This window comes from Sparus aurata, chromosome 6, assembly GCF_900880675.1.
Source record: "Sparus aurata chromosome 6, fSpaAur1.1, whole genome shotgun sequence".
Lineage (NCBI taxonomy): Eukaryota > Metazoa > Chordata > Actinopteri > Spariformes > Sparidae > Sparus > Sparus aurata.
The window spans coordinates 29,973,413-29,998,016 of NC_044192.1; the positions used below are offsets into that span (position 1 = coordinate 29,973,413).

The window sequence follows — 24,604 nt, forward strand, 5'->3', positions numbered from 1 at the left end:
TTAAGTTGGTACTGACTCGTCCTTTCCTTCCTAGCTGAACAACCCCACCCTGGTTGAGGGTCTAGTTCTGATCAACGTGGACCCATGTGCTGAAGGCTGGATCGACTGGGCAGCTTCGAAGGTCGGTATTACCCCCGAGTCATTCATTGAAAAAAGTCTTCTGTACAGTACACGGAGCTGTTGCTTAAATAATTAACCAGCCATTTCAGTCCCTGTCGTTTTGTGAGGTTGCTATTAGTGAATGCATTTTTTGTTCTCTACCCTCATTACTATTTACATCTTACTATTTTATGTTATTTATACTCACATTTCTTAGTAGTTTATTCTATTTGATGCATGAAGTAAATAAGATTACAACTTAGGTAACCATTCATTCTCACGGCCACTGCTTATGCCCATGAAACTTTAATACTATATTGTTTCAAAGAGACCTTACAAAACGATGTACTTTCTGGCTAGAAGTGTTTGACTTAATGACAGCAGCAGGGGCTCTAATCCTGTGTTAATTTGATTAACCAGCAGGCAGTTTTTGGGTTAAGGTCACTCCAAAGTTAATCAGAACTCAGCTTCAGACTTTACTGGACTAAAGGTACTGTAGTGTGCAAATGTAATTTAATACTGTGAACTGCATTTCATTGTGTGTACTCTACAAGATTGCTTGGGGAGAGCATTTGTTACAAAGTCATAGAGCCAGGGAGACATGATAAAACTGTTGTCCCATACAGATTAAAATTGCCACACTTAATTTGCTCTCTTGTTATTATTCGTCTCAACATGGCAAAGTGTATAGAAGATTATTGAATCGTGACAATGACAGATTATTGCGTGTGACTTGTCTGGTCTGATGAGGACCATCCAGGAAGGTTGCATTTATAATAGCATGAATCCTAACTGCTGCTGTAAGTCACCAGGACGCCACATCATTCATAATTTCTGAAACTTAAACATGACCTCTGTGTATATTTGCTTCTGTCATGAATGTAAAATCAATAAACAAATCAGTCAATACAGAAACTATATGTTGACACAAGCATAGATGTACAGCCATAACCGTAAGGTTCCTTAGTAAATTCTGAATCTTGCCTGAATGTGCCCCTCCTCTGTGTGCAGCTGTCTGGATGGACCAGTAACTTGGTGGATATCGTCATGTCTCACCACTTCAGCACTGTGAGTTTTTGTACATTGTACTTTTTTGTCACTGTTGTGACCTTTTTCATTGACAGTGTGAAACAGTAACTGAACCCTGGGAGGCTTTTCTTGATTTCCCTTGATACTTTTACCTCATATAGCAGACGTGTACTTATTATTCTATTTCTGTCCTCCTGGATACACAGACTGGTAGATTGTGACACATAGATTACAGACTCAGTTAATAACTCTCAGTGCTGTAGCTTAGCATATTGCACATATAAACCCCACAGAGCTTGTCTGGAGGGCTTATGCAAATTTAAACAGCTTCTTGTACATTGAATACTTAGTCTACCTCTTATTTCAGTTGAGCTCTTTATGGCGCAAAAAAACCTTTCCTGTTGTGATCATTTTATTTTTTTCTCTGCCCTGTTCCCCAGGATGAGCTGACAGATAACCAGGAGCTGATCCAGACCTACCGCCTCCACATCGCACAAGACATCAACCAGGACAACCTGGCCCTCTTCTGTGGCTCCTACCAATAGTATGACGCAATACAATTGTATACAATGAAAATGAATGTTGTCTGTGTTTTATGTGCAGTTTCTTAAGCTGTTCTTCAGTTTTTGTGCTCTTGATCACATTTATTGTTACAGCTGAGGCAAATCTTCAGTATGATCGCATCTGAACAAATAGAATGTAGCATCACGAAATGCAAACAACAGTGGTTCAATATTAGATCATGGTGTGTGCAGAAAACCAGGATTTCTGCCAAGTCACCTTACAGTTGGCCAGATCAAACTGTTCCAGCTCCAATAACTCATCACAATTTGTCTCCCTCCACCAGCCGTCGGGACCTGGAGATCGAAAGGCCAATTGTCGGTCTGAATGAGGACACAGTCAACACACTAACGTAGGTTTATAGACCAAGAAGACTCAAATGAAAACATTTGTCCCTGTTTGCAGTTTTGAGAATATATACAGCTCATCTTTTCCCTAATCTAGGTGCCCTGCTTTGCTCGTGGTTGGTGACACATCACCTGCTGTGGAGGCTGTGGTGAGTTACGCTCCATCATCTCAGTAACGCAAGTAGGAAGCTTTGTAAACTGTTAACAGTTGAGCTCAGTATTAACCTCTCGTTGATTTGTCAGGTGGAGTGCAATTCCAGGTTAAATCCGACCAAGACCACACTGCTAAAGGTGAGGCTTTCTGTATTACGCTTGTTGAATGGATGAATAACAAATTTGCCATAAAAATAATGTATTAATGAGACGGATCATCTTTTTCCACAGATGGCTGATTGTGGAGGCTTGCCCCAAGTGGTACAGGTAGGTTTGTTTGTGAAGACACACGTTCATGCACTTTCCATGTCATCTAACGATTTCATTTTGTTGTCTTAATTATCTAACTTTTTCTAAATTTTAACCTTCATCTTTTGTGTTTCCACAGCCAGGGAAACTTGCTGAGGCCTTCAAGTACTTTATTCAGGGAATGGGCTACAGTAAGTAAACATGTTCTCATGTCTTTTTGCCGCTTGTGGTTAGTGAGTAAAAACATCCAAAAATAAACGTATACTGGTTTAAACTAGCCGACTCTACACTGAATGTCCAAGAACTGTTTACTTTTTGGGCTGACGTGTTTGTGGTAAAAGGTTTCTGTTTTCTTCACTGAATTTCCTGTTGACGTGAGTGCATTGAAAAAAAGTCACTTAAATGAGGATTGTTTTCACTGCAGTCTGCTATGAGCTCGTTGCTTAACACCCTTGCCGATGGGGTTTGGACCGCGGCCAGCAGTGCATGAAAAGACAGTTTGTTTTTTTTTCGTCAGCCTGGTCACAGAGAGGCAGCCTGAGCGGCTCGGTGGACGCTAACGCCATTTCCTCTCTGCTCTTTGCAGTGTGTGGTTCCCACAACCCTCAGTAGGTGAGGTGTGAGTGCTTTTAGCATGACTGAAATGACAGTGGCACTCGAGATACGCTGAACAGAAATTCACTTCCTGTTCAGCACAGAGTGGGCGTGAAAAGTACCCTCTGTTTTATTTTTTTGTGTTCTTTTTCTGCCTGGTGTGCTTTTCTTTTCTATCCACAACTGTTTAATGATGCAGTCTCAAAATGCATACTTAAACAGACCCTCAGGATTTTATGGTCATTCATCTACAAAAAACAAAACAAAAAAAAAACACCAATAGACCACACTGACTTGCAGCATACCAACCAGACTCTGCTCCATGGATGGATGAAGTCATGAATGTAGGTTTGCTTGCTCTTGTCACAGATGACGCCCGTCTGTGTGTGTTTTTTCTGTATTGCTAATTCTCTTTTGCCCTCACCTGTTCCCAAACCCCTCACCATGGGAGGTGCCCTTGGGTGTAGCTAGTGTGCCGGTGCATCAGTGTTGCTCTAAAGGCCACCAAGTCCCCCTGTTGAGTAAATGCCACCACAGGATTAGAACAGATTAAAAAGAATGTTTTCACGCAGAGAAAGTGTGGAAAATAAATCTCACCACCTCAGCGTGTTTCTGAAAGCTGCTTTTCCCTCATTAACACGTTGCCACAGTGTGAAATGCACATGAGGAAGTGCCAGGAAAGTACGGGAAATCAAGATTTTAACTTACACACATGCTATGATTTCTAACTTGAAAACTTGAAAACTTTGATTTTATTGGTGATGATAGCAAACGGCTTGATGTCCTCCCTGACCACCAAGCAGAAACATGGCCTCAGTTTTAATCCGAAAGGTGGGATGAAGCAAAATGAGAGCTCCCTTTTCAACCTCTCTCCCTCTTTTTTTCCCTCTTTGATCACTGCTTACAGTTCCCTACGTTCTTCTCAGTCACCTGAGCAACGAATCAGGTACCAGATTCTCGAGCAGCTGCCAGACTTGAAGGCTTTGAACCCACTGGCCTCTTAACACTCCACAGTGCATAAATGTCAATGTATGCAGACATTCTCCAGGGAGCTGTTTGATATTTGTATTCAGCAGCAGCCAGTACTAAAGACACTGAGACCCCTCTGCATACCTTGACACGCATTTATTCATCTCCCTGTTGGAGTTTGTCCTGTTAGCATGGATTCGGTCCTCAGTGTCCTATTTTGTTGCATGACCTGCTGGTGTTGCTTCATGTCAGTTCAGTTGGATTGCTGTATTCTGCTGTCGTATTGCTTTCCTGTATTATTTTCAACAGTGGAGACTCATGCAATAAGTTTCCGTTACGCATTTCTTTTATTTGATTAGTCTCCATATTTATAGAACCGTTTGCATGGTAAGCACTTCTGTTGTGGTTGCATGTGGGTATCTGAATGTTCCCACAGTGCTCTGAGTCTGTGTGCAAGCGTGAGTGGAATATTAATGCGCGTCTCTCTTTTTCAGTGCCGTCAGCAGGAATGACTCGTCTGGCTCGCTCGCGCACCACCTCCTCCTCCAGCATCACCTCCATGGACAGCAGTCGCAGCCGCAACAACCTCAACAGCCTGCTGGAGGGCAGCGCCACCGGGGCCCTGGACAACCAGGCCGGACCCCAGACCATGGAGGTCTCCTGCTGAACTCCATCCCCAACCCGACCCCTGCACACCCCCATAGTAACTTATGTGCCCCCTCCCTCCCTCCCTCCCTCCCTCTCCCTTTCTCTCTCTCTCTTCTCTCTCTCTCATCCTGCTCCCTAAGCACCTCCACGCCAGGAGGATCTGTAATGAACTATGTGATTAGAAAAAGATGATGTAATAAATATATTAACAGATGCATATTATTAAATATTGAATATTTAATACACTGTCAACGTCACATTCCGACCAGAAACCATAACTACATTCAGATGTGTTGTATATTCAGATGGTCAAACCATATCATTGACTCAACTTTCCCACTTTGTATTTATTTTTTTTTCACATCGTCTTTGTTTTAAATGTCTTCACGCAAACTGTAGAGATTTACCATGTCTTCAAAACAATTGCTTTTCTCGTTACACGGTACATCACTTTTACTGTTTCAGCTCTTCTCTCCTGTTGTGAACTCTAAACTTGTGGGTTGCATTGATTGTGAGTCACCGTATCTTCATGTTTTTAATCTCAAACTCGCTGCAGCGTGGCGCTGAATTAGTCACAAAGCATACAGGCGGATCACTGAACCTACCGTAGCTGCAGAATTAAAGGTGAAGTGATGTGGATGATAAACTGTAGCACGCTATCAGTGAAAACTAAATCAAAGCTGTAGAGAGAGCATTCAGTGTGAGGGAGAAGCCTTGTACCAGTGTGTCACCTCTGTCATTTCACATGCACTCGTTCATTTTGGATTCTTTTTGTAATTGAACTCCCTTTCTTCCTGCCTTGTGTTGATGTTTTCATTCAGTTTAATGGATTCTCCAGTGATGTTTTAACAACCTGTAACAAGTGGGTTTCTGATGTGAAAAGTACGAGTCCCTTCACCGAGGGGCCCAGCGGTGCTTCTCACTATCTGCTGATTCAACTCATTTATATTACTACTGAATAAAGCTACAACATAAGAACATGTCTGTCTGCTGTTTGAATTTTTCAGCGAAATGCCAATAATTCTGCACACACAAGGGGAATGTGTTTGGATGAAAGAAAGAGAAAGTAAAGTAGTAAATATCACCGTGCAGAGCGCGCAGTACTTTCCTCTTCTGTAAGTGGAAAAGTGAGGTGAGTGTGGTCAGTAAGTTTCCAACCACACTTGTTCTTATTTCCTCACAGAGTGACATCTTTTGATGGCACAATCTATATCCATCACACATGAAGAAAAACAATTGGCTACTCAGTTATATGAGTTATGTATTTTTTGTTATTTTAAATTTGGTCCTTTTTTTTTGTTTGTTTTAAATTTGGTTTAGTCTCAGGTAGTTTACAGAATGGCTTTCCATTTGACTTAAGTAATGTATTGTTTGAAACCATTTAATTTCTGTTTAATTTCCATAATTTATTTTTTTTGTATTGTTAGAAAATGTTTAGTTTTAGTTTAGTAGATAACTTCACGGTTTTTTATGTTGTTGCATTACTTTGAGTATTAGATCTAGTTTTTATTGAGTTATAATATGTTTTTTGTCTGAGGCAAGATTTAAGTACTTCAAAATAGGTATTACCGTACAAATAACACTTTAAGAAACATACTCAGTTGTCCTGGGCTCTGGGACCTCAGAAAGCCCTATTACCCTTCAGATAATATGCCAGGAGGCCATGGAGATTATTTTGTCCTGGGCACAGGCAAAACTATCGGCAGTGCTGAACTTATGCACCAATTCCACCTCATTCTTGACATATCGACATGTTTGATCAAATTAACAAAGACTAAAGACAAAGTCATTTCCTATAAAGTTTTATTTGGTAGTTTTGCAAGTACACAATATCAATTAAGTTAGATTTCATTTATTTCATCTGTCTAGTTTCTATTTCTATTTAAGTTAGCTTAAGTGTTTTTTTCTTCCTATTTTTAGTGTTTGTTTTAAATAACTATGAAACGCTTGGATCAGCTGCACTGGAAACAAAGTAAAAGATAGTGACCTCAATCTAAGATGAAGTACAGGATGTGATGGGTATACAGCTCTGAATGTTAACTGATGTTCGTATCACCCACTGAGGCCTCTCTGATCACATTGGTGTCTCCATTGTGCAACATGACAATTTTCCTGAAGTGGTAGCATATAATTTCAATTCAATTCAATCTTTATTAGGGACACATCTCATGAGAGGTCCATAGCACAATAAAAATACATTAAATAGAATAAAATACTTATACGCACATACATGTACATACATATCCCCCCTCCTGCACATGCGCGCGCACACGCATACACACATCATATATTTACATACAGGCTTAAACGCCAGTGGTTCCACATTCTAGACGAGAACCTGGTAGAGCTCAGTTCAGAGCTAATTAAGGCTAAAATAATAAAATTTACAGAGTCAGATACCCTACACATATATCTATATATAAGATTCCTTATTACAGCAGAGCAAGTGGGTACACCAACATTAGCAAACATTTAAATTCATTACATTTACATTCAATAAAGATATTGATTATTGATCCCCCTTGGGAGAAATGTGCAGGTAAGACACAGGGAGGGAAATACTAGCAGCACAAGAGTAAGTGTCAAAAAATAGAAACAATAATAATGAGATATGTGAAGAATTAAATAACAACTTGAATAGAAAATACAATAAATGCTACGAAAATAAAGATAAACATACTACACACAGTAACTGTCCTTGTATGTACATAACTTGTGCAAATATGATGAATATGCATGTGCACATGTGCAACCCTGTATTGATTACTCACTGATAACTGCAGTAAATTATTTATGTATTTTTTGTCTAACCCTTATGCATTCAAAGATGTCACTTCTTGTCTAATACAACCAGGGCACGATCATTTCAACCATAAAAAAACTAAATGTTCGTTAAGATAACATATTTACCGGAAGCAATTCAGATTTGAGAAAGATCTCTTACTTGCATATGGAGCTCGTTGATTTTTGATAAGAAGTTCTTTCCATCGGTGTGAACATGCAGTTCTCTGTGATGATGACGGACACAAATTTCGACCTCTGCTGGTAAAGATTCTTTTATTGTTTCCATCCACATTAGAGCTGCTCTTCTGCCTCCAGATAAGTATATCTGATTAAAGACTGGAACAAGGAGTGATCTAACATTTCTGTGGCCTCCGTGAGCATGAACTTGAAACCAGCACATCATTTCTGCCGTCTCTGATGTGCATAAATGAATATTTATCGTTTAGGGACGCATTGAGTGACGGTCACGTTTGTTTCATTTGACCTTTTCACACACAAACAATTTATTGGTACAAAATGCCCTTGCCGACAGTCATAATGCTTCATGACTGCTCTGTTTCATTGACTCCGCGGTGTCAGTACGATGGATAAACTTGTGACTGTTGATAAATCAAGGCAGACGTACGCTGGCAGGGGGAACCTTCATCATGTTTCTGCAGAGGTTTGACCCGTATCTGACAGAAACATCGGTGGCATCACTTTAAACTGACTGATGGTAACTGTAATCAGAGCGCTGACTGGACTGACAGGGAAAATGTAGACAAACTTTTCCATTAATCAGACATGACAGATCGATTACAGTTGAACCTAATCAACAGAAACTGTTTGTGTGCAATGATATCACCGCTCCAGCCCACCACAGGGCACCACGATCTGTATGTGCATGCAAATGCTGCTTACGTAGACACACAGCTCATTCCATAAACAAGTGATGCGCTATTAGCTCAACTTGAAAACACTCTGCCTCAGAGCGATCAACACAAGCTTTTTTTTTTTCTAAGTCAGGATGTCAAGGTCTCGAGCGTCACAGGAAACTGCAGCAGGGTGACATACATGCAGGAAGCCTCGTCTCCTCGGTCAGCCCCCCTCTATAAACAGCTGCGAAAACACGGCAGTCTTCATGGGAACAGAGCAGAGGAGGGACCACAGTCATTCTGATTGATCAGCAGGCCTGAGTGGGAACCTGAGCTCTGACATTTAAACACAACAGGCATCCATTTGAATGCGTGCGGGCGTTTTTCACCAGGAAGATTTGGAGTTTACCAGTCGATCAGAGACGGACCTGTCTCACTATCAGCGAGGAATCTGATTTTCCTTGAGACACATCTAATAGAGAAAAATTAACGGAGGTGAGTATGATACTTGCTTAAAGGAAGTATCATTTCTCTTTCTTCCCCCTTTATTTTGTCCAGTGACTTGAATTTTGTCTCTAGAATATTAGCAGCTTAATGCCTGATCACTTGTTTCCTATAAATTATTCATTATTTTTTCTCTAAGTGAATCAGTTGCTGGTTAAAAAGTGTTTTTTTCAATGAGTTGAATTAACATTAAGCTTTTTTTATTAACCTACTTCTGCTGCTGCTCTAATAGAGCGATAACACTTCACAAAAGGGTACGGATTATACGCTAATGCAATGAATTTCTAACCAGTGCATTTCTCATGATAATTTAATACATGTATTAATGCAGGATGTATAATGAATTCCTTTTGCTCACATTAACATGTTGCTATCGCTGCATGTGAATGGAGTTTCACTTCACAGATTCCTCACACATAAATCACTATGCATCAAGTCAGATGGATTTCAGTTAGATAAAAGTGCATTTATTCATGTTTTTACATTTCGATTTTTTTTATTTCATGACCAGTTTGATTAAAGAAAATCACCTCATGTTTCTATGTGGACGGGTACTGTTCTACTCTCAGAGAGACTGAACAACACGGGTGTTAAAATAAAAGATTTATGTAACTCAAATCCAGCCAATTTAGTGGCGTTCGTGCATGAAGTAAACCAGAGTTAACATTCCTTAACTGATGATCTATTTAGGTGTTAACTAATCACATAAAGTCGTAGAGACTCAGGATACATCCTGCATTAAATCGCCACAAATCACACATTAATCAATCATGACTTAAGTATCTGATTTGTACCATTATTATGAAGTGTTACCGAAAAAAATGTGATGTCGACGTTATTCCTCGCAAACATGCTGCATGGAAATTTAACACAGGATATCAGTGCCTCTTGTTGTGGTTTGGCGCCTTCCTGTGTCATCTAGCTTTCGTCGCCAGGCTATAAAATAAAGTACCTGCGAGCTGTTTTCTCTGGTGGCAGTCATAATGAGACATCTAGCAGGATAACTGACTTTTGAATGCGAAGGTTACTGGAGGCCCTTGAAGGCACACAGCTTTCTGATGACGCACCCCCATCTCACCCTGTCTCTGTCTGTGCCTCTCTTTTTCAGCCACAAGAGTCATTTTGACATCAGCAACGAGCCAAGGAACATGGGGACCTGCCCCATCAGATGTCGATCCAACCGTACAATCCTGGAGAATTCAGCTGAACCTGTTACATCAGGTAGGTTATGTCCCCAAATCCTCAACACGCAAAAGAAACAATAAGAAAAATATAACTTGGTGTATCATATTTGTCTTCTTCTTTCTCTCTGCAGCCGACGAGGACAGCATCATTGTATCCCTCTGTGACTACCCGTCCTTTGGGCGTACAGAACTGACCATGTGCATTGGAGAACAACTCACTGTCCTCTCAGAGTGCGTGACCAACTTCTAATGTTTCACCTTCACCCTTGTTCTCACTTAAAGAGATACAATTAGTCATGACTGCTTGTTTTCTCCAACAGTGACGGTGATTTTATGATCGTGAGATCCACAACCACAGGCCATGAGAGCTACGTACCCACAAACTACACCGCCAAGGTGACACACAGGTAAGACCCTGTCACATGCGTGACGTTAAATCATCCGTCTCGTCACTGCATGTGTAAGAGAGAAAGCAGAGGAGGTGTACAGAGGTGTGATGAAAGGCGGGGAGTTCCCTGTGAGGTAGGAGGAGTCTCTGTGAAGTTGCCCTTTACCTCAGTGGAGACAAAGGCTTGGAACAAGACTTCAGTTCTCCCCAGAGACAAGACGTCAGCCTCTGCTTAATGTACTTTCAGTACTCCTCCAGTGGGGAATGAGCTTTGATATTGTTCATCTGTATTTTCCAAACTTGAAAACAACAGCAGCATACATATACATACATATATGTATAAAAAATGTTTTGTCTGAATAGCAACACTGGCTTACCGTCCCCATGTGTCTCTCTCTGTGTTCAGGTGGCTGTTCGCGGGCATCAGCAGGTACAAAGCAACAGAGCTGCTCATGCAGCCTGCTAACCCCAATGGAGCCTTCCTGATCCGAGAGTCAGAGACAAACAGAGGTTAGAGGGTTGTTTCCTGCTTCTTTAATTCTGACGTGTAATATAAGCAAATTCAATCCAGCCGTAGCTTCAGTGTGTATAATTAGCTTAAATATAATGTCCTAATTTTTATTGTTTCTGATGAGGTTTAAACAGTATATTCTAATGAGTCAGATCAAGAGAATGGCTTAATTTGCATTAGAAATCACTGGATCTATGGTTTAGGAAGAATAGGGAACATTAATTAACGCTGGGACAAATGAAGAATCAAGAGCCATGTAGTTTATTTAACTGTGTGGTTTTCTGATGTTCAGACTGTTACTCGCTGTCTGTCCTGAGGAGGACCAACTCTTCATACCAGGACTGTGTAAAGCACTACCGCATCTCTTACCTCCAAAATGGCTGGGTCTACATATCTCCAGGACTCACCTTCCCCTCCCTGCATCACCTGGTGGAACACTACTCAGGTTTGTATTGAGGATGTAATGCTTATATTCTAGCCTGAACCTACCAGAGACAAAATCTAAATAGTAAAATGTCGCCTCCTTTCTCAGAGTCTGCAGATGGACTGTGCGCTCGGCTGACCAGGCCTTGCTTCATCCAGGGTTTCGACAACGCTCGAGATGCCAGGCCTATACCCATAACTGTCAGGAGGCCGACTATCAACTGGAAGGACATCAGCAGGTGTGGCAGCCTCTACTAATGACCGCCACAAGATGTCACCCTGTTTCTACTGTAAAGTAGAGCATGGGCCTCTAGTGGCATCCTTCTGTTTGTGCGGCTTTTTTACTTTCACTTTTTGTAGACTTTGTGTCCGAAATACGTCAGCTTTACAATAACTTGTGATTCATTGCTGAGTAAACTCAGTGTGAGCCATGCATACAGCACCAGCAGATAAGACTGTGGTTGTATTAGGCATCTGTCAGGTTTGATTTTTTATCCTATAGGGCGTCCTCTGTTTATTACTTAAGTTTTATACACCAGCTAAAAAGTGTCCTAGACACCAAATCCATGTTTGGGAAAACTTAAACCGATATTGTGATCGCTTTACTCATTCAGATCGTTCTCTGTCTCCTTCAGGTCAGTGATCTTCAAGAGGAAGAGGACAGAGTCAGGTAACTCACTGGTGAGCGAGGGGCTGAGGGAGGCCATCACCTCCTACCTCCAAATGACAGAGGGCAACGATCACAGCTGGGACACCTGAGGAAAGACAGCGGATCAGTCAGAGAGAATAAAGTCAGTCAGATGCTGTCCTGCCTCATCTGTAGTCTGGGCAGGCCAGTAGACAGGGTTGTCTGCATGCCCATGCGTAGTCTCCGCTGACCGGCCTGGAGCCGCAGGAGGGCTGAGACACTACAATGTTGGGAGTCATACCATAGGTCTGTAAGAGGACTGTTTCTTTGTGTGTGCTCAGACAGGCCCACAGTGGAGGTGTGCGCTGAGAACTGAATGTCATTTGGTCTCAAAAGTTGAATGTTTCCATTAATTTATAACCTAATGTACATGCTTTTTAAATGCAATATGTGGATAATATTCTAACATGATTGTTGTCATGGAAATGTTATTGGAATCCAATAAAATATGCGACAAATAAATAACATAAATATAACCACCCAAACAAAAGAGAGTCTTCCCTGTTTTTTTCTTGGGAAAATATGTAACTATAATAAACAGAATACAGAACCTGTGCAGTGTATGTGACTGAAGCCAGTGGCTCTTGCAGAGTGAGCCTCTCTGCCAGCAGATGCCGCTTAATTACCTCCAATAATTCATCAAAGCCTTCCACTTCCTGCCGAACAGTTCAGTTCAGGAAGAAGAAATAATGGCGACGCTTCTGGGGTGCGAGTCCCCTTGTACTGGAGGAAAACGAAGAAATTGCAATAGCAACATCGTCACGAAGTTCACGTCCAGCAAAATCACTGGTCGGGGTTTCAGTCGAGGGACTCAGGTAAGAGAAACAATAAATGTTTCGACAGTTTCGACATACGAATTGTTGATCGACGCAGACCAGGGACTTGCGCTGGAGTCCAGCCTGAAAATGAAGACGTAGCCCTGGAGACTTGACTGGGGATGAACTCGCCCCTGCCAGCTTTGGCTTTGCAGCTAGCTACAACGTTATGTAGTATTTCTATGGAGCAAACCCTTGGCTTTTTTCTCCATTGTGTTCCGGATAGTCATATCTGCTCGCTGACAAGGAAATTAACGCCAGCTTTACAAAATGTGCATGAAACAAGCTCCGCTTCAAGTGGGTCTTTTGTTGTTAGCTTCATGTTAGCTTAGCATTACAGGCCAGGTGAAATGCGATAATAAAAACGCTGTGAGCCGAAGCTTTGTCGGACTGGTAGTGTGGTTATCAGACTGCGGGGTGTGAATGTTTCTAGACGGCACGTACTTTACTGTTGGGAGTATTTACATCGCAATAATCAACGGCCTTAACATTTGCTAATGTTAGCAGACGCGTTAACGTCAGCTAGCTAGCTAAGCCAGCTGAACAGCTCAGGTGATTACGTAACCACACAGTATCCACAATAACTATCGTTTCCATAAATGGATACGCCACAGCAGCTGTTTGCACCAGTTAACGTAAGCAAGTTTTTTTTTTATTATTTCCACACACGCAAATATTGACACGATAATGGTAACTTCGGAGCACATATTTGTCAGGTCAGTTTTTGGTGTAATGCTTGTTTACGTCAACTGTTTTGACCAGTGTTCGGCATATGGACGTCACACCTGCCCTGACATTTTGACACTTTCAGACACTGTAAATCTATCGCACCTCGTTCCTTACACGCTCCTGATTTAGGCCTCTACATCTCTAGGCTGATTAAAACATTTATTACCTTGCAGTTAGACTCGTGCATTTTACCTTGCTGACTTGCAGTTTTATGGTAGTGTGAAAGGTTGTCATGAACTCATCAAAGGTTATATCCTTGATAACCTTTACAAACGTGGAATTTGACAGTCTTTTAAGGACTGTTCAAAGTGTTGAGACAGCTGCGTATTCTGAACACTATGCAAAATACACTATCATTAAGTCAGTACTTTAGGTGTCTAGGAAGGGAGTTGGTCATCGTGACTTTGCCAAAAGCTGCTGTTTAGAACTCAAATCATTCCCAAAAGCCTCTCCATTGTGTCACCCCCCTCCCTTCCTCCTCCATTCCACACACAATTTATAGTTACAAAAATATGTACACTCTGTCATCAAGTGAAAGTTTTCTTTGCTTACTGGGCTGCAGCGGTTGTCAGCATTTAATTTTACGTTTTAGAATGCATGTATGGTAAATGGATTGTCATTTTTGGTTGTTATTCAGGGCAGATTTCCTCTGATCCCTAACTTATGAGCTATTAGCTACTTTTCATTATTTTATTTCAAATGAGAAGAATTATTGGGAGACAGTTGTGAGCTTCTTGTTTTGGTCATACCTATTTTCAGGGCTTTTAAAAGCACTTAAAGCCAGTTAGTGCCACTTTGGCGAGTGTTGAATGCAGCAGGATTGGGCTTGTTTACTGCTGTATAAGTATAAAGAGAGATAATATTCAGATTTGACAAGAGTTTGTCGCTTGCAGAAAGACACTTTATTTATTTTTAGAGTCAAAAGGTTTCCGCTTTTTCATATTGTGTTTTATTCAGTCATACAGTTTGAGAAATAATATCACTTTCCGTGCACATCTCTTTTGTCACAATGTTGTCACAGCCATGTATTTTAAAAGGGCATTTAGGTGAAGACTTTGCTTCACCTTATTGCCTTGTTCCAGAGTAAATTTGCACCCGCAGACTGAGCCAAAACAGGTCTCCTATGTTCCTCAGCTTGAGTTATTTGAGGGATAAAATAAAGATCTGATGAAGTTGCTTTCAGTTTCTGTTGTCTGTTAACTGGTCTGCTATTTGACCTGAGTTGTGGCTGACCTCGAATCAAATTTAGAATGTGTTTCACAAGCTTTTTTCTTTAAAGACATTTGTTTGTGTTCAAAAGCTGACATTTGTTGTCTGTGAAGGAATATTATCTGAATCAGGGGTTTTCCAAGCAATATGTGTTAAATATTTATAAATGACTGACTATATATGAAAACATTTATAGATTGCATATACATATTTTTTAGGCTTTTCTCTGCATGGTACATGCAGCTGACACCAAAATAAAGTTAAAGGAGAATGCCGGCCATTTTTAACCCATATCCCTGTTGATCGAGGTTACCGAGTGCTGTCATTAGGAAAAATAACGAGAAAATTTGGCACAATATTTACCAAGTATCAGAACGGCAGCTAAAGGGAACCTATTGGGGCAGACATAACCGAAAGTGAAACATAAGGATGTCTGCCCCCATAGGTTCGCTACAGCTGCCGTCCTGATATCTGGTCAATATTGTGCAAAAAATGTACGTTATTTTTCCTACTGACAGCACTCGGTAACCTCGATCAACAGGGATATGAGTTAAAAACAGCCGAAGTTCTCCTTTAAAGAAGACTAAAGCCTTACATCCACTAGTACAAGCAAAAATAGATGATTTAAAACCTTTTTTGAAGCAATGATGCAAATAACCATACACTGTGCGTGTTGCACTATTTCAAGTTGCCTTTGCTTTTGTGTTGTAGCTCCCAGGAGGCCTGCTCCAGGAGAGAGATAAAAGGGCCAAGTGGCATGGCATCCCTACTCTGCTGCAGAAGCTCTACGAGAGCAGCCATCCCAACAGTGACCTCTCCCATGCCCATAGCTTTCTTAAGGTAACCACACAGCACTAGTTCACCCAACAATGAGGCTGTAGTATCGCTGGGTTTAGCAGCGTGTTGCCTAATGTCACACTTGGGGCCAGGCTGATTTGAATTAAATGTGGACAATGGGTTTTTGTCAGGTATTATCATCCCAGCTTTCCATGGAGGCCATGTCTTTTGTCACGGAGGACAGGAAGACTGCTCAGGAATCCACCTTTCCCAACACGCACACCTTTGACCTCTTTGGTGGAGTCGATGTAAGTTTGACATCTCTAGTGCTTGATGTTCTCTAACTATTGGACCCGGACATTGTTAGATTTAGAGAAGCAGTTGGCTCACAGCACTGAATGCTCATTTTCCTGTTTCCCTGAAGCTGCTTGTGGAGATCTTGATGAGACCCACATTAACTATGCAGAAGAAAAAACCCAAAAGTAAGTAGGACTGACCTTAGATCTGTGTTTATAGAGAAGTGAACACCTTTTGAAATGATGATGATTGATTTTAATCTCATGCTACTTCACGCAGACTAACACCTATGTTTCTGTTACAACAGTGAATGATGACCTGGTCAAGGACTGCCTAAGTGTTCTTTACAACTGTTGTATATGTGTAAGTATCCTGTTCCACTTTGTATGTACTGAGGAAATGTCAGAGGTGCATCATACCTTGCTTTAGTTTAGCATATGCACATAACTAGAAGTATTTTTATATCAGTCGGTTTGTGCTGTAGCATTGGGTTAAAGATATGATTGAATTGAAATATTAAATCTGTTTTTGTTCTTTTTTCAAAACAGACAGAGGAAGTCACAAAGAGCCTGGCAGGGAGAGACGACTTTGTTCTGTTTCTCTTCACCCTTATGACAAACAAGAAGACCTTCCTACAGACTGCCACCCTTATTGAAGATATTCTTGGAGTTAAAAAGGTCAGAGTTATCCTTGTACTAAATCCTCAGCATGAGCATTTAAACATTGTTTATGGGCCTGTAAATCCACTGTTAGAAGGCCTTTGAAGTCACTTTGTGATTTATGTAGTGACACATTTGGCAATCTAGTCATCTTCTTCAAAATTGATAGCTTTATGTGCCCCTTTCTTACCATAATGACAAATCTCAATTTTTCTGTGCAAATAACAGCCCTTTTTATTCGGTGCTCTGCAGATAAATTAGTATTGTTATTGACTCACTCTATTGTTTTTGTACAGACACCTCGAGTGCCAGAATGATTGTGCCTGGCAGAGCTTCAAACACCCTTATGTCACACTCAAGCCTTAATTTTAGAATCGTTCTGTACTTCGCTTGAATTTCTCTTGATATTCTTCAGCATTTTAATATTCATGTCATGATCTTAGCTTGGCTCCGTAGTTTTAAAAGAAAAGGTTAATTTATCAGATTGCTTGGACCCCAGATACATATTTGTGCATCACTATATCTTTAATCAATCTCGATCAAGGTTGCTTTGTGTTTTTTCTTTTAAATTTATGCTCCTGGTATTTTTAATTAATAGTTAAAATAACAAGGAACAGTTTGACACCGCATTTCTTCTTTTTAGCAATTATGATGGAAACATTCATATTTTGCAACTTAGCAAATGTATTTCCAGTCCAGACCATCAGTTTCAGTAGGAATATTTATTTGTACACATAATGCACAAAACTGTCTGATTACAGCTACTTACAATATGTCTACATTACTTGTGATGTCTTACATCATTCAGCATTTAAAATTAATTTTATGTTAAGCTAGGTAAATGGATAATTGTCAAGGAGCAAAAACTGAGATACCAAAGACATTTCTTGCATTCAAAAACTCTTAATGTATGCAGAGGCATAACATGAGGAACACATTTTGAGAAAATGTTTGTTGCTAGTTTGGTTGATATATAGTCAAAATTATGTTATGTTTATATTATTTACATTTTGTTTTAGCCTCTCTTCATAAACTGATCTATTCAAACATGATTTTTTTTTAAAACTGCTGCAGTTTTAGTAGGAAGCAAATTTAGTCAGTCTGCGTCTTGTTAATTGCGTAATTGTGTTTTTTAATCTCCTATCAGATTTGTTAACAGCTCATATGTTTGTGTATTTAGGAGATGATCCAGTTGGAGGGAATCCCCAACCTGTCAGGTCTGGTCCAAAGCTTTGACCAACAACAGCTGGCCAACTTCTGTCGCATCCTGTCGGTCACCATCTCAGAACCTGATGTTGGCAACGACGACAAGCACACCCTTTTGGCCAAAAATGCCCAGCAGAAACGCAATGCTAGCCCCTCACGAGCAGAAGTCAACCAGGGTAGGTTGTCTTCAGTGGTCAGACTGACTGTATAATGTATTGTGTGCCATTGCGAAGAAGGGATCAGTAAATTGTAAATTTTTCCAATAGTAACCCTGCTGAACATCCCTGGCTTCATTGAGCGGCTGTGTAAGCTGGCCACTAGGAAAGTGTCTGAGGCCACAGGAGCGAACTTCCTGCAGGAGCTGGAGGACTGGTACACCTGGCTGGACAATGCTCTGGTGCTGGACGCCCTCATGCAGATGGCTACAGAGGAGGCTGAGCAGAGCAGTACTGGTGAGACAGCTGTCACTTCTGCTGCCTTTTCCCCATACTTGCATAAATTCTCTGAACTTTGATTTGGATGGATTTTTTTTCCCCACTTGTTTTCAGAGTCATCAGACGAGAGTTCCCTGGCCACCAGCCCCCTGAGACATCGACTGCCCCAGTCCATGAAGATCGTTCATGAGATCATGTATAAAGTGGAAGTTCTCTACGTGCTATGTGTCCTTCTTATGGGCCGACAGAGGAACCAGGTACCTATCAACACTCATCTCCTTCTTCCTTGAGATTAAAACTGTAGTGTGGCGTCTCAGCAGCTTTGTATTTTGTTGCTGCACAGGTGCACAAGATGCTGGCTGAGTTCCGTCTCATTCCGGGACTCAACAATCTATTTGACAAACTGATATGGAGAAAATACACAGCTTCAAATCATGTGGTGCACGGCCAGAATGAGAACTGCGACTGTAGTCCGGTATGAACTTTTTAACCCAACAATATTCTTGCAAACATGATTCTAGGCCATTAATGAACCTTTAACACAACAATTAACACGAATTAACATTTTCATTGTGCAGGAAATATCCTTTAAAATCCAGTTCCTGAGGCTACTTCAGAGTTTCAGTGATCACCACGAGTAAGTTACCCATTTAGTTCCCTTGGATCTGACTATATCCTGTAAGTTGTATCTGTTGTTTAAATTATTTCCATCTTTCAGGAACAAATACCTTCTGCTGAATAGCCAGGAGCTGAATGAACTGAGTGCCATATCCATGAAGGCTAACATCCCTGAGGTGGAAGCTCTTGTCAACACAGACAGAAGCCTTGTGTGTGATGGGAAGAAGGGTCTCCTCACAAGAATCCTCACTGTCATGAAGAGGGAGCCTCCTGACTCGTCATTCAGGTGTGCATCATGTAGGGCAAAGATTGTGACCCAGGAAATAAAGATGCTGACGTTCAAAGAATCAAACAGCCTCTCTTCTCCCTTCTTTAAAAGGATTTCTCAATATGTATCTCTAGTTTTGCTTTTTATACCTTTGCTGAAGCTCTCTGTTTCTCTATGTAGATTCTGGCAGGCGAGGGCAGTAGAAAGTTTTCTCAGAGGAGCCACTTCCTATGCAGACCAAATGTTCCTCCTGAAGAGGGGATTACTAGAGGTAAAACTACAACTGCAGATTGGTTTTCTCATCATCCACGAAAACACTCTACATCACACAGATCTTATGTTAATTTTGATTTATCTTGAATGAATGGCTGCTCAGTTTATGCTTCAATCCCTCGACAGCACATCCTGTTCTGCATCATAGACAGCGGCTGTACATCTCGAGATGTCCTACAGAGCTACTTTGATCTGCTCGGAGAGCTCATGAAGTTCAACATTGATGCCTTCAAAAGATTCAACAAATATGTCAATACTCCAGAGAAGGTATCTTTGCACACCTTTTAAGAATGTATATGCTGGTCTAACAAAACACAATTTACAGTAATTTCAGTATGTAGTTTACATTAACTTGTGCAGTGCAGTGTCTAATAGTATGCTCTAATTTCTGCTCTGTAGTTTCAGACCTTCCTGACCCAGATCAACAGTTCTCTGGTGGACTCTAACATGCTGGTGCGCTGCATCGTCCTTTCATTGGACCGTTTTGAGAGCCAGACGGAAGATGTCAAAGGTGGGACAGGATGGAAAGTCTACACATGTCGACTGATTCATAAGAGAACATTTAAAGGAGAAATTACTAAAATTATATCACACCCTGGATAACTAGTCAAAGATTAACTCTAAAACATGAACAATAGAAAAATACTTTATTCTCCTACTTCAAGATAAGAAATAATTGGAAGTTCCTTTCCAAGAAGAGGTCATTAAACATTAATTTTGGTGTCGTGTCTTTTTTCCCAGTGGTGGAAGTACTTTCTGAGTGCTGCCTGCTGTCCTACATGGCGAGAGTGGAGAACAGGCTGTCCTTCCTTTTCAGACTGATCAACATCATCAACGTGCAGACACTCACACAGGTCTCATTTCATTCTCACTTTGCCACATGGATCCACTAGACTCACAAATAAATTGAGGGCTATTTTGATGTAATCTCAAGCAGGTAGCATTTAAATAATTTTTTACTTGTCAGTATTGTGATATGTAACACTTAATCACTCAAATCCTGTTCGTGTCTGTATCCATCCCATTGTTTCTTGCAGGAGAATGTGAGCTGTTTAAACACCAGTTTGGTGATCTTGATGCTGGCCAGAAGAAAGGCTAAACTGCCCTTCTACCTCAACGCCCTGCGGGAGAAGGAGTATGCTGAGAAGTACCCGGGCTGCCTGCTCAACAACTTCCACAACCTACTGCGCTTCTGGCAGCGCCACTACCTCAACAAAGACAAAGACAGCACCTGTCTGGAGAACGTGAGTAGCTCTGTTGAAATGAAGGCATTTACTGTACAAGAGCTGACTGTTGCAAGCAATAAGCAGCACGAGGTGTGTCCCCTCTGTTTACTGCTTATGTTCAGTCACTTAAATGTCATCCATTCAAAACATTCTGACAGGGAAATCACAAGTATGCATGCTGTGAAAACAGCAAGCGAAACAACGTTGAGTACTTTGAGTGCTGCTTCGCAGTGACACGTGTCATGGGGCTGAAGGCAAGCTCAAAGAACAGGTTAAGAGCTCAGTTCCAAACAATTCTCAGAGACTGATTTTTTTTAAAAGCAGCTGAGTTGTGTTCTGTGAAGATGTTTTGGGTAAAACACACTTTGAACTGCAGAAAATATTTAAAGAATCAAGAAGGTGTTCTCGTTTTCTACTAAAGTAAGAACTTTGGTTCCCTGGCCTTTGCTCATTGCTCAAAGAAAAGTGTGTTTGTCACTACTAAAATGTTCTGACCATCAAAAGAATCTTCTTAAAGCTCCACTCTCAAAGCTGTTGCACATGAAAGGACAGTTGAGATATAAACAATAATCTCAGTATTTCTCCTATTTTACGTTGAGTTAAAAAACACAGGAATACAATAGGGGGCTGGCACCTTCCAAACTTTGTGTTTCCAGAACTTTTATTTGGTTATGATTTTCCATGAGATGTTGGTAGAAAAGGGCCTTTTAATTTTGATGATGATGAAATGGACCTGGATGTGTTAATAGGCAAGTGTGTGTCAAGAAATTAGCCATAAAAAGTATAAGGGGATGAGATTGTTGCATTTTCTTGCTCTGCTGCCCCCAAGTGGCCAAAGATGACACTCATGACTGCCTCAACATAAACAGTTTCCTAATATTTTCACAAGCATTTAGACATCGTATCCATGACATTGTATGTAGCTTCAATTTACATTGCTTTAAGGTGGTATTGCTTTGATAGAGTCTCACTTTCTGTTATTTAATGCTGAAATGATGAATTATTATTAATCCAGGAATACAGCAAGGTTAAAGTTATTTCTCTGTCAAGCATATCTAGTATAATTCCCCCAAAACTATTCCTTACACAAATAGATTAGCTTAACAGCTAACTGCAGCTCGCACACACCACGGTTAACAAACTAATTTAACTGTTTTCTTGTTCTCAATCCTGTCTGCTTTCCCTCTGCAGAGCTCCTGTATTCCCTTCAGCTACTGGAAGGAGACGGTGTCGGTGCTGCTGGGCCCAGACAGGACTTCTCCCTGTGCCATAGCAAGCTACATTGATGAGCCCTTCATGGATCTGGACAGAGACCTGCTGGAGGATTGACCTTCAGTGTGTGCACTCGGTGTACTGGGGGTGGGACCGGGCAGAGGGTCACAGGGAGCATGGACACCTAAAGCTGGTGATGACTCCACTGAGCTGAGCCATCCAGGCACTTTGTGACTGCGTTCTGGATGTAAAGACTCACCTGTTTGCTGTCTGTACCTTCGCATGGAGGCCCTCATCACTGAGGCGAAGGGATGAAATTTGTGTTTCCTCTCACTTAGTTACATCCTCGTCTTCAAAGGAGGAGGGTGAGATCTGTTTGCCCACCCCAGATTGCCCCGATATCGTTTAACAGACAATTAAGGGACCTTGTGAAATGACACCGACATTGGTTGTTTGCTTTAGGTGAAATTCAGATAGAGCCTTTTATATAACCTATACAAAATTCTATGAAAAAATATGTATGATTCAACAAATTATATGTAAGAAAAAAGATTCTTTTCACGTGGACTTGGTTGGCCACAGATTACGTCACCCAGATGTGCTGGTCAGTGGTTCATCACGGGGCTGCCAGGAGTCAGGAGCTCTCTCACCACTACCTTCACTCTCTGCTGACTCCATGCAGCTCCACTGCCTGACCTGTGGGGGAAACTAGTGGCATTGGAGTCTTTGCAGGGGTCTTATCGATGAAAAGCATTTTCGTTTAACCTGTCTATGGGTCTATTTTATTAGGTGGCTATTGTTGATTGGTGCTTTCTGGCTCTACTCGGCACATTTTCGGTAGCTTCTGGGCCGGCTGACATGTTTGACAAATCACGCAGGGGTCCTCTCACCTAAAACCATCCACTTGATCTGTTGTGGCTTTAGAAGCTTCACCCAGGGACTCGTTTCTTTACCAGGTTATTTTTGTTGACTTACTTTTGTCTTTGTTGAAAACGACGGCTTTTAGCTCTGGGTAAACTGTAGAATAAAACATTGCACAGATAAAAAAATGTTTTTATTGTTTATTATATTTTAACACATTTGTTGATTAAAAAGTTTTCATTTTGTAACACAGTTTGTATCCATGTTGTGAGAGATGCTTTGGGAAGAGAATAAACTATGCAGGCGCTAGTGTTACGATACCACTTTCATTGTTCCAGTCCACGCAAAGTTTATGTGAACTAGCCTTCTGCCTAACATCATCAGCATTGGACTGAAGGTTTACCACTTCCTCTGGTTTCTGGGATTTCTTAAAATCTTTGACTACAAGCTGAGAATGACAATCTTTCTGTGTGATGGCTCTTTCTGCATGGCACCACTTGATCTTTAGTTTGGATAAAGATGAAGCAGTGGGCACGGCTGTGTTGATGATGTGTCCATGGCCTGAATGTGCAGCTGTTCTGTGGAAAGATGCTGAGCTGAACAGACATTTGGTGTCTCAAATGAAACAGACCCAACCTGAAATAAGTACAAATGGATGAGCTACCTCATATTTTACCCTGACACCGTACAGATCGAACCACTTCTAATGACAAGTGTACAGTTTTACTCCCAGCATGTCATGAGTCATAATACATGTTCATGTGAATGTATAAGGGCATTTCTACAGTTGGCCCCTGATGCCATGAGTTACTAGTGCTATGCCGCCTTGGGATGCAAACACAAACGTCCTTTACACTTCGAAAGCCTTTTTATTTGCTTTAAAGCTAATTAACCAGAAATGTTTCCTTCTTTTCTAGCTTTCATTCAGCATGTCTTAAATCTGTTGATGGGTGTGCACATACTTTGAATTAGTTCATCTTTTGGGCTTTGCAGTGATGTTAATGCAACACTTTACAAGTGCTTCTCTCTTACACTCTCTGTTTCTCTGAGATAATTGCAACTGTTTCTTGATAACTTTATTTGACACAGGTTGCATACACCGGCAGTGTTGTCACATTCTTAGTACTGATGGTGTGTTATCATTGATCCAAATCCCTCTTATCACTTCACTCATCCACCATGGAAGTCAACAAGGTTATTGGTATGAAAATCATGAATGTTGTGAGTGCTCTTCTGGAGCGACTGTATAATCAATCTTCTGAACCCTGACTTCTGTAGCTGTGTGACCTGAACTCAGAGTGATCCTTCTGTATGATGCACATGGACAGTTATGCTGTATGTGGTGTGATGCTCCTAGTAGGCCTTAGATCTCATCCATTAGTTTGTATAGAAAATGGTGAAATGCTATCCCCTTGGCCACAAACATGCTGCACAGTGTTCAAATATGACACTATTTTGGTTTTTTTATTTTAGATCCCTCATAGCTTGACTCATTAACTGAAGATTTATGTAATGTTTGGCATGTTTTGCAACCTGTCCTATATTCACATTCAAAACCATGTGGTGCTTTTTGAACAAAAATCAAATATGATTGTGTCTCACCTCACGAGGAAAAGCAGTAGTTTGTTGAAAGAACAACCTTTACAAGACGCTGATGGATTATATTCATGGTGTAAAATCTAAGTAACGAATTTATTTGAGATGACAGCCCATATCTTTTTTTTTTTCATTTAGCGTTTGCATTGAATAATGCGTAAAGTCTTACATGGCTGTGTTTAAAAACTCACTCTGGTCTTAATCTCTTTCTAACCCTGTTTGATCATCAGATAATAGATTCATGGTTCAGTTTCACATTCTTCTATAAACTACTTACATAACTAACTTACCCCGGTTTCCTCTAATGCTGGTATTGAACTTCATTTTCCTTATTTAACAGCTGTTTGTCCAATTAATATTATAATAAATTCTTCTTTAGACCTTTTTTGTGTGATTTCAGTCTTTATCACAACTTCCCATTTGGAGATGAAAGAAACAG

The 24,604-nt window shown here is 40.9% G+C and overlaps 3 protein-coding genes across 6 annotated transcripts in view; all 3 read left to right on the forward strand.

Annotated features, from left to right (window-relative positions):
• The window catches only part of ndrg3a (ndrg family member 3a), a 36,218-nt gene extending 30,589 nt beyond the window's left edge, over nucleotides 1-5,629 (forward strand). For 2 of the 4 annotated variants that reach the window (XM_030420538.1, XM_030420539.1), the window contains 10 exons: nucleotides 35-121; nucleotides 1,111-1,167; nucleotides 1,569-1,672; nucleotides 1,976-2,041; nucleotides 2,134-2,185; nucleotides 2,280-2,327; nucleotides 2,421-2,456; nucleotides 2,578-2,629; nucleotides 3,940-3,978; nucleotides 4,496-5,629. In XM_030420538.1, coding sequence (XP_030276398.1) covers nucleotides 35-121; nucleotides 1,111-1,167; nucleotides 1,569-1,672; nucleotides 1,976-2,041; nucleotides 2,134-2,185; nucleotides 2,280-2,327; nucleotides 2,421-2,456; nucleotides 2,578-2,629; nucleotides 3,940-3,978; nucleotides 4,496-4,668 — 714 coding nt within the window. In that variant the 3' untranslated portion in view covers nucleotides 4,669-5,629. Of the gene's footprint in view, nucleotides 1-34; nucleotides 122-1,110; nucleotides 1,168-1,568; nucleotides 1,673-1,975; nucleotides 2,042-2,133; nucleotides 2,186-2,279; nucleotides 2,328-2,420; nucleotides 2,457-2,577; nucleotides 2,630-3,024; nucleotides 3,346-3,939; nucleotides 3,979-4,495 lie in introns of those variants that run through there. The other 2 variants (XM_030420541.1, XM_030420542.1) reach the window with 2 other exon arrangements.
• Nucleotides 5,630-8,511: 2,882 nt separating this feature from the next.
• sla2a (Src like adaptor 2a) lies at nucleotides 8,512-12,475 on the forward strand. Its single transcript, XM_030419257.1, has 8 exons — nucleotides 8,512-8,782; nucleotides 9,900-10,012; nucleotides 10,107-10,206; nucleotides 10,296-10,382; nucleotides 10,770-10,873; nucleotides 11,167-11,319; nucleotides 11,407-11,536; nucleotides 11,933-12,475. The coding sequence occupies exons 2-8, from the start codon at nucleotides 9,940-9,942 to the stop codon at nucleotides 12,054-12,056; spliced, it is 771 nt and encodes a 256-aa protein (XP_030275117.1). The 5' UTR covers nucleotides 8,512-8,782; nucleotides 9,900-9,939; the 3' UTR covers nucleotides 12,057-12,475.
• A 152-nt stretch (nucleotides 12,476-12,627) lies between these two features.
• trpc4apa (transient receptor potential cation channel, subfamily C, member 4 associated protein a) lies at nucleotides 12,628-24,549 on the forward strand. Its single transcript, XM_030419256.1, has 18 exons — nucleotides 12,628-12,800; nucleotides 15,450-15,578; nucleotides 15,707-15,823; nucleotides 15,940-15,997; nucleotides 16,120-16,175; nucleotides 16,361-16,489; nucleotides 17,652-17,853; nucleotides 17,944-18,129; nucleotides 18,226-18,368; nucleotides 18,455-18,586; nucleotides 18,690-18,748; nucleotides 18,830-19,015; nucleotides 19,178-19,268; nucleotides 19,397-19,537; nucleotides 19,670-19,781; nucleotides 20,012-20,124; nucleotides 20,308-20,514; nucleotides 21,688-24,549. Exons 1-18 carry the CDS (start codon nucleotides 12,675-12,677, stop codon nucleotides 21,823-21,825), a joined length of 2,325 nt encoding a protein of 774 aa, XP_030275116.1. The 5' UTR covers nucleotides 12,628-12,674; the 3' UTR covers nucleotides 21,826-24,549.
• Nucleotides 24,550-24,604: the final 55 nt, after the last annotated feature.

Coding starts and splice junctions, on each gene's coding strand:
- sla2a (XM_030419257.1), top strand. CDS start 9,940: ATGGGGACCTGCCCCATCAGATGTCGATCCAACCGTACAATCCTGGAG. Junction 10,383..10,769: donor ACCGCCAAGGTGACACACAG/GTAAGACCCTGT, acceptor CTCTGTGTTCAG/GTGGCTGTTCGCGGGCATCA. Junction 11,320..11,406: donor CCTGGTGGAACACTACTCAG/GTTTGTATTGAG, acceptor CTCCTTTCTCAG/AGTCTGCAGATGGACTGTGC.
- trpc4apa (XM_030419256.1), top strand. CDS start 12,675: ATGGCGACGCTTCTGGGGTGCGAGTCCCCTTGTACTGGAGGAAAACGA. Junction 16,176..16,360: donor TTTACAACTGTTGTATATGT/GTAAGTATCCTG, acceptor TTTTCAAAACAG/ACAGAGGAAGTCACAAAGAG. Junction 17,854..17,943: donor ACGAGCAGAAGTCAACCAGG/GTAGGTTGTCTT, acceptor TTTTTCCAATAG/TAACCCTGCTGAACATCCCT.